Raw genomic sequence first — 8,548 nt, 5'->3', positions numbered from 1 at the left:
AATGTAACCATGCACAACTTGTGTATCACCGTGCCTGGACTGTGTGGTAGCCTCCACGCTGGTGGGGGTCAGCGCCAGCTCCTGGCACATGAGAAGCGCGAGCAGCCTGGCAAGTGGGCTCCCTTCCACGCAAGGCTGTCTTTGTTTCATCTTGGACGGCCCTATCTTCATCTAGGAAAGACGATTTGGTCTCAGCCATTCCCTGGGACCCACTTGATGTGGTTAAGAATTTTGAAGGACTTGGGAGAAAAATGATTTTAGCATCATAGTTGCAAAGATGGGCAGTTCTGTGTATGCTAGCCTGTTCTTTACCAGGAAACTCGGAGGACCTTAGAAGGAAGATATTACACATGAAACTTCAGGATGAGCCACCAAAGCAACTTGGCTGCCATCAAGTTGGCTTCAACTCCTAGCGTCCGTGCAGGGCAGAGTGGAAGCGCTTTCTGTAGGGTTTCCGGGACAGTACATCTCCACAGGAGCAGACAGCCTGCTCTTTCTCCCGTGGAGCAGCTGGTGGGTTTAAACTACTGACTTCATTTATTCATTTCTGAACTTTAAAAGCCGGTTTTCATTACTGTACTGCCACTGGAATGAATCTAAAATATTACTAGAGTCTCCCTATCGTCCAGAGGCCTGCTTCGGAAACCCCGTGCTCAGTAGTGACAGGCACTCATTAGTAATGACCATGGGAGAAGGACGAGGCCGTCCCGCTCCTGGGAAGTCACAGTCTCAGAAACCCACAGGGGCGGTCCTACCCTAGCCTATAGGGTCACTAGGAGTCAGTCAACTTGATGGCAGGGAATGCATAATGAGTGCCAGGCTATAAATGGAGCATTTGGTGGCAAACTTTGGGAAGGTGGACAGTGACCTTACATGCTTCCTTTCTACTATATTTCAGAAACACCCAGAAATTCTTATTTCAGAGTGAAATAAGCCAGCCTCCAAGATGGCGCCCAACGGTCCTTGCGTCCTGGAATTCCCGTCCTTGTATTACCTCCCCACAGTGTACCGTGCTTGCTCTGCATGAGCATTAGAACAGCCGAAGTGGTGGTATGTCACTTCTGTGATGAGGTTCTGAAAGCCCATGGTTCCTATCTCGGGCCTGCTTCCTGGGCAGGTTGTGTCCCAGGGGCCTCCATGTGGTGAGGAGCCCTATGGGGACTCCCATAGATCATGGAGGAGCGAACTGGGGAGCCCATCTTCCAGCCCTAGCGGATGGCGGAGAGGCCCTGAGACTTAAGCACCCAGCTTAATCACTCCCAATTCTTGTCCTTCAGAAATTGTGTGAGATAAATAACTATTTATTATTTGAAGCTGCAGGTTGTAGGGGGACTTGTTACATAGCAATAGTTGCCATTCCCCCCACCTATGCAGAGTATAAGGAGCTCCGGTGGCACAGTGGGTTAAGTGTTGGACTGCTAACCAAAGGGGTCTGGTTCAAACCACGAGCCCCTCCACAGGAGAAGTGAGACTTGTCTGCTCCTGTAAAGATGGACAGCCTCGGAAACTCTAAGCAGCTGTTCTACTCTGTCCTATAGGATACCGGCGAATTGGAATTGACTTGATGGCGATGGGGGTTGATTTTGTTTTATGCGGAGGCTCCCTGCAAAGAGGACACCTGCTTAGATGCCACCAAAGCTAAAGGAGCATCTACCAGAGTCCCACTAGTGTCCTGCTTGTCTTACCCAAGAGCTGACGTCTTTAGAACCTTTCAGATAGTTGCTTTCAGTTCCTCGGCAGTTGAAATCTTTATCAAAGGCAGAGTTTAAACACTGAACACATCAGTGAAGGATCCCTGGTGGTGCTGTCAGATAAGCATTAGGATGCTAACCGCAAGGGGACTGATTCAAACCCACCAGCCACTCAGGAGAGTCTGCCTGCTCCTGTAAAGATTGATAAAGCCTCAAACCCTATGTCGAGTCACCCGCATGTCGGAGTTAATACAATGGCAGTGGGGAGACATGAGGGGACATAGGAGGTCAATGGTAGTGACCTCACTTACCGTGCCTGACACCAAGGTTCGATCCCAGCCCCATGCACCTCATGTACAGCCACAACCCATCTGTCCGTGGAGGCTTGTGTGTTGGTAAGATTCGATAGAGTGCTGAACAGGTTTCAATGGAACTGTCAACTGAAGATGTCAAGCAAGCTGTCAAACCAAGATGAACTACAATGAAAGGCCTTTCCCTTTCTAGTGATCAACTTTTACAACTCAGCCACTAAAAACCCTGGGGATCACAAAGGTCCAAACTGATCAGCTGGGTCAGCCTGGGACAGGGCAGGATTTTGCTCCATTGTGTGTGGGGTCATGAGTAGGGGGCCAAGGAGACAGCATTGAGGTTCTCCAGTACACCACTCTGAACCTGTACTCCCCAGAGACAGAGGCAGCCCTCTCACAGCAGCACCCACCAGGTTTGTAGGAGGATCTGATGGGCCCCAGGTAGTGTCCAACACAGGATGAGAATTCAGCCATTTTACTGAAGATAAACAATTAGGACTTTTATCATTTTGGTTTTCTATTTACCTAGAAACCAAGAGTGACGACTGTCCCTAGCCATGTATCTTGTTTCCCAGGGAGATGTCGTAATTGTTCTCAGTCAGAAAGACGTTCTAGGTACCCTTAATACTCTTAACCTGGATCTTAGTGAATCAGCGAAACATTTCGACGTCTTTTCCCCAGTAGAAATCATCCCCGGCACTTCTTGGTGGTGGCAGTGGTGGTGTCTGAGAGATTTGGGGCTGTACCATGTTTTTTTTGTTGTTGTTTTTTTATCTGAAGGTGGAGCTATTTTTTTTTTTTAACATTTTATTAGGGGCTCATACAACTGTTATCCCAATCCATACACACATCAATTGTGTAAAGCGCATTTGTACATCGTTTCTCAAAACATTTTCTCTCCATTTAAACCCCCGACATTAGGTCCTTATTTTTCCCCTCCCTCCTCGCTCCCCCCTCCCGCATGAGCCCTTGATAGTTTATAAATGGGTATTTTGTCCGACGTCTCCCTTCATCCACTTTTCGGTTGTCTGTCCCCCAGGGAGGAGGTCACACACAGTTCCATGTAATCGGTTCCCTCTTTCCTACCCATTCTCCCTTTACCCTTCCTGTTTCGCCACTCACACCACTGGTCCTGTAGGGCTCATCCGTCCTGGATTCCCTGTATTTTCAGTTCCTATCTGGCTGTACCATGTTTTAAGCCATGTTAACCCAAAGTACCCTTTGCCCGCCCTGGACACCAAAACCAATAACCATATCATGTACTCAAGAGAGCTTTAAAAGAATACAAAGTGCTTTTCCCACTGAAACAGCCAGTCTGCCTTTAAGTTGCAGATCCCATGGAAAGGATGCCCGCCTACCCTCACCTCAAAACACGTCCTCTCCTGGCCACCAAATACTAACAAGACTCAACAGCTGCCGTCAGTGCAATTTTCTTTTTAATGAACCAAATCGCAGGTTGCAGATGCACACTGTTGTAGAGTCACAGCCAAAGCTTTAAGTCGGTCTTCGCTGTTGGAGAAATCCAGTGTTGGCAAGCTGCAAAGCTTTGATCCAACGCCCTCGGTCATTTAGAAAATTGCTTCGAGGCCGGGGCTGTGGCCGCTGCAGGGCTGCTAGCATGGGCAGTCAACTCGATCCCGCCATAGTGGTAAAGAAGGTAGCGAGTGGCCTGAGTACTCTGCGCCACCACGTTGGTGCCGTGGCACGCCATCAGCAGCAAGTTCTGAGGCTGGACCCGGTAAGCGAAGCGCATGAAGGCCAGCGAGTAGAAAATGAGCGCTGCCGTCATGCGGCCGCTGATTATTTCCGGGGACGACTTCATGTCCTTGAACGCGGCCAGGGGCAGGCCCCAGTTGGCCATCGGACCCCAGAAGTGAGTGCTGGTTATATAGTCCCGAAACTCCTTGGTCTTGACGTAGGCCTTGGCCCTCTGCAGCAGTGCTGCCACAGCCGCCATGATCGCTGAGCCGTGTGAAACGCAATGGGCAAGCAGCCCACGGTGCCGTGGGTTCGAGGACGTGACATCACAACCGCCCCTGACGCAACCCCGGGAAGTGCGCAGGCCACCACGTGGCGCTGTCGTGCGGAGGGGTGTTGGGGGGCCGTGACCCCACGCCTTTGTGGCACTGTGGTAAAGCGCTCCTGGCAGAGTCCTTGAAGGTCTGGGGCGCTCTGGGGGGTCACCCAGCTGCCTGCTTTCCCTGCCGTGGGAAACTCGGTTTGTTGGTCTGGTCTCAGTGCTGTTGCCTGGGTGATGATACAAAACCCCGCAGCCAGGTACGGCATTTGAGACCTTTATAAAAATCACCTTCGTCATTACTTGCAGACCTACCTCTGTTTTTCACCTCTCGCTAGTGACACGACGCTAAGAGTTCAGCATCTGTCACTTAACAAGGACCGTCGTCTCCTACTTCGCTGCAATGCAATAGTCCACTCAGATAACGAACATTAAGTACAGTGCAATTGGGAGGCACTTGGGAGGATGGCGCGGGACCGGGCCTTGTTCCCTTCTGTTGTGCATGGGTAGCTTTGGGTTGGGACCGACTCCATGGCACCCGGCAACAACAACAACACGGTGCTTATATTATCTAATAGTTTACATTTACTTTCATACCTTCATGGTTTTTCCCCCTTTTTTGTTAAAGCCGGGGAGAGCCAGGATCCAGTGATAGTTTATGTTTAACTCTCATCTCTAGATGAAAGGTCCCTGGGCTAGTCACCGAAAAACCGTCAATTTGAACCTCCTGAGGGGTACCACCTAAGAAAGGCCTGGCAATCTGCTGGAGGGCACGAGACAGCCTCTACAACCACGATACTTTCGATTCATCTTCCCTCTGCAACACTCTCTCAGGCTCTTCTGTTTCTTTCATCTTCCTTGGCCCTGGCAATTTTGAAGCGTCCAAGCCAGTGGTTTTGCCAAACGTCATTAAGATTCATCTGATTTCTTTCTTCAAGGTTTGATTTGGTTTAAACCTTTTTTTTTTTTTTGCCAATCTGTTTAGCCCAGGCGGTGATGTGATCTTCATGAATCACACTGGGAGGCACATGATGTTACTTGGCTCCATTTTTCCTTGGTTACCCTGAATGTGATCACTGAGGAGTTGTCTGCCAAATTCCTCGGTTGAAACGCTATCTTTTCCCTTCTGTAATCCATAGCTCATCTTGGGGGAACCTCTTGGCAAGTGCATGACTAGTCTCCAGCAAGCTTTTCAGGGGGTACTTAGAATATCCACTGATGGACGTTCTTAACTGATGACCTGGATGATTACTTTCCCGGTTTTTGGGTTTCATGATGATGCAACATCACCATCAGGCTAGACACTGAACAGGTGGGGAAGGGCAGCACTGTACTCATGAACGTATGTACAGGCTTGACAGGATATTTGCATGTGTGTGTTTCCCTTTGCTGCAAATATCCATGGATGTAATGGCGCATACAGGGACAAAGTTATGAAACTTTCTTAGCCATAACCTTGAGGGAAGAGAGTTGCTGGGTTAGGGAGATCGGGACCAGAGGCTCAGGGGACACCAAGGTCAATGGGCAGAACACAGTTCACAAAGACAATGTTCTCCATCCTCCTCTGGTGAGTAGTGACTGCGGTCTTCAAAACTGGTGAGCAGCCATCTCAGGTGCAACTCTTGGTCTGCCACAGAAGGAAAAAGAGGGGCAAACATCGAAAGACACATGGAAACAAAATAGTCCGGTGGACTAATGGGTCAGGCAAGCACCAGTCTCCACAACCCTGAGCCCCAAAGAACTAGATGGTTCCTGGCTACCACTACCAGCCGCTCTGAAAAGGATTGCATTCGGAGGTCCTGGGATGAGTTGGGAGAAAACAAATCTCAAAATCATCATCCAAAGCTTGGGCTTTCTGGTCGGCTAGAGACGGATGGGGAGGAAAGGAGGAGGAATGGAAACAGGAGGCACAAGGAGGAATGGGGATGGGCGATAGTACATTGAGGGGGTCGCAGTGGATGAACCAAATCCGAATGTGTGCGAAATGTTGATTCACGATGAAAAGTTAAAAGAAGAAATAAGGAAAGAAACCCAGACCGAATACTATCATCTACAGTCCTTGGTCAGATATTGCCATTGTCCCGATAATGTCCCAGATAGCCATTTTGTCTGTTACCCATTTGTCTAGGTTAGGAGCCAGTCCAGGATGGCACCTTATGTTTAATTAGCTTGTCTCTATATTCTCAGAGCAGTTCGTTAGCATTTCTGTCCCTTAGCCCCTCAATAATTTAGAAGAGTATTGGCCACCTCTTTTGTACATCAGGGTGCATTTGACATTTCCTCGTGTTTATGTTTGACATGAGCACCCCAAGTGCATAAGCAAATGTGGCGAAGAAAGCTGATGGTGTCCGGCTATCAAAAAGTACAGCATCTGGGGTCTTGAAGACTTGAAGGTAAACAAGCGGCCATCAAGCTCAGAAGTAACAAAGCCCACATGGAAGAAGCACACCAGCCTATGTGATTACGAGGTGTCGAAGGGATCAGGTATAAGGCGTTATCAGAACAAAAAAATCTTGCCATAGAGAATGATGGGGGGAGTGCGGAGTGGAGACCCAAAGCCCATTTGTAGACCACTGGAGATCCCCTTGCAGAGGGGTCTCGGGAGGAGATGAGCCAGTCAGGGTGCGATGTAGCAAAGATGAAAAATACAACTTTCCTCTAGTTCCTAAATGCTTCCTCCCCGCCCTCACTATCATGATTCGAATTCTACCTTGCAAGTCTGGCTAGACCAGAGGATGTACACTGGTACAGGTAGGAATTGGAAACACAGGGAATCCAGGGCGGATGATCCCTTCAGGACCAGTGGTGTGAGTGGCGATACTGGGAGGGTAGAGGGAGAGTGGGTTGGAAAGAGGGAACTGATTACAAGGAACTATATTTGACCTCCTCCCTGGGGGACAGACAACCGAAAAGTGGGTGAAGGGAGACGTCGGACAGGGCAAGATATGACAAAATAATAATTTATAAATTATCAAGGGCTCATGAGGGAGGGGAAAAATGAGGACCTAATGCCGGGGGCTTAAGTGGAGAGGAAATGTTTTGAGAATGATGAGGGCAATGAATGTACAAATGTGCTTTACATAATTGATGTATGTATGGATTGTGATAAGAGTTGTATGAGCCCCTAATAAAATGATTTAAAATTTAAAAAAAGAGCACCCCAAAAGTGATGTGTGTCCTCGGTCGGAGTTTGGTTTTTAGATCGTGGCATAATAGGTTACTCGTTGGGCTGCTAATCACAAGGCAAAAAGTTTGAATCCACCAGTCACCCCTCAGGCGAAAGATGAAGCTATCATGCCCAATCTAGGAAACCCATAGAGGCAGTTCAGCTCTGTCCTCTGGAGCCCCTGTGAGTTGGAATCAACTTGGTGGCAGTGGTTTGGGTTTTAAAAGCGTTCCAATCAAGGTGCTCTGGTGGCATCGCTGGACATCAAGCCCACCATCCACTCCTCTGGAGAGAGAAGCTGGCTGCACCCATAAAGTCTCAAACCCGAGGGACCAGTTCTACTCTGCCGTATAGGGTCTCTGAAAATTGGCATCAGCTTGATGGCAGGGGGTTTGTGGTTTGTGGTTCTGGAGTTCCAATCCCTTACAATGACTTCTGCATCAACTCTTAACCTGGGACATACAGGGAAGATGATTCTGGGAAATGTAGTTCCAGCTCCAGCAAGCTGCCAGTACAAACCACTGCGATCAATTTGCCCTGTTTGTTTTCGCATTCTCTTTAAAATTTACACACACATATATACATTCATTACATACACACACACCTGTTTCTTTTAAAATCTAGACCATTTAAGACTTGGTTGCAGACATGGTGCCTTTCAATGGTTTGTTTCTTTTTTTAATTTTTTATTTTTTTAATGGTTTCTTAAATACATATTTGAAACGTTTCAATTATTTTGTTGATGTTGAGACTATGCGCAGCAAACTGTACACCAATTCATCCGTTTGCCGTGCACAGACAATTCACTGATATTGACTGCATTCTTTGAGTTGGGCATGCTTTCTCACCCTCCTTCTTAGCTCTTGCTCTGTCGTGCGCACAAACTCCCGGCCCCCTTGATCCCTATCTCATCCCCATAGAGAAAGGTCTAAAAAGAACCCAATGTGCAAGGCAGGCATTCTTTCCTTGTCGGGCTAAAGAGTTGTTTGTCTTGAAGAAGATTTCAAGGCCTGTTTTTGATTTAAGGTTTTACGATGATCACAGAGCAATGGTTTCAGGGCTTCATCCCTGTCTCGGCTCCAGAGTCTGTCCTCAGCAGGGTGCCACTTTCTGACTGCTGTGTGTATTTCCCAAGAACAAAGACTGTGTATGCAACCACAGGTAAAATGATCAAACTCAGAAAATTGGACATTGGTAATCTGTAGTCCATATTCCAATGGTGTCACTTGTCCCAGTTAGGCCCTTGGTAGAACTTCTTTCCAGCCTAGGGCCGTGCATGGTGTTTTGTCCTGAGCAGTTGCTGGGTCTGTCTTGTGTATCAAAGCACTGACATTATTGCACAGAATGCTCCTGAGTCTGTGCTTGT

The 8,548-nt window shown here is 48.2% G+C and overlaps 1 protein-coding gene across 1 annotated transcript; it reads right to left on the bottom strand.

Annotated features, from left to right (window-relative positions):
- Window positions 1-3,563: 3,563 nt before the first annotated feature.
- MPC1L (mitochondrial pyruvate carrier 1 like) lies at window positions 3,564-3,956 on the bottom strand. Its single transcript, XM_004714584.1, has one exon. It carries the CDS (start codon window positions 3,954-3,956, stop codon window positions 3,564-3,566), a length of 393 nt encoding a protein of 130 aa, XP_004714641.1.
- Between the last annotated feature and the right edge of the window lie 4,592 nt (window positions 3,957-8,548).

This window comes from Echinops telfairi, unplaced genomic scaffold (assembly GCF_000313985.2).
Source record: "Echinops telfairi isolate 266 unplaced genomic scaffold, ASM31398v2 ScPeMD7_26;HRSCAF=91, whole genome shotgun sequence".
NCBI classification, from domain to species: domain Eukaryota; kingdom Metazoa; phylum Chordata; class Mammalia; order Afrosoricida; family Tenrecidae; genus Echinops; species Echinops telfairi.
The sequence above is the reverse complement of the archived record's forward strand: the minus strand, read 5'-3'. Positions and strand labels throughout refer to the sequence as shown.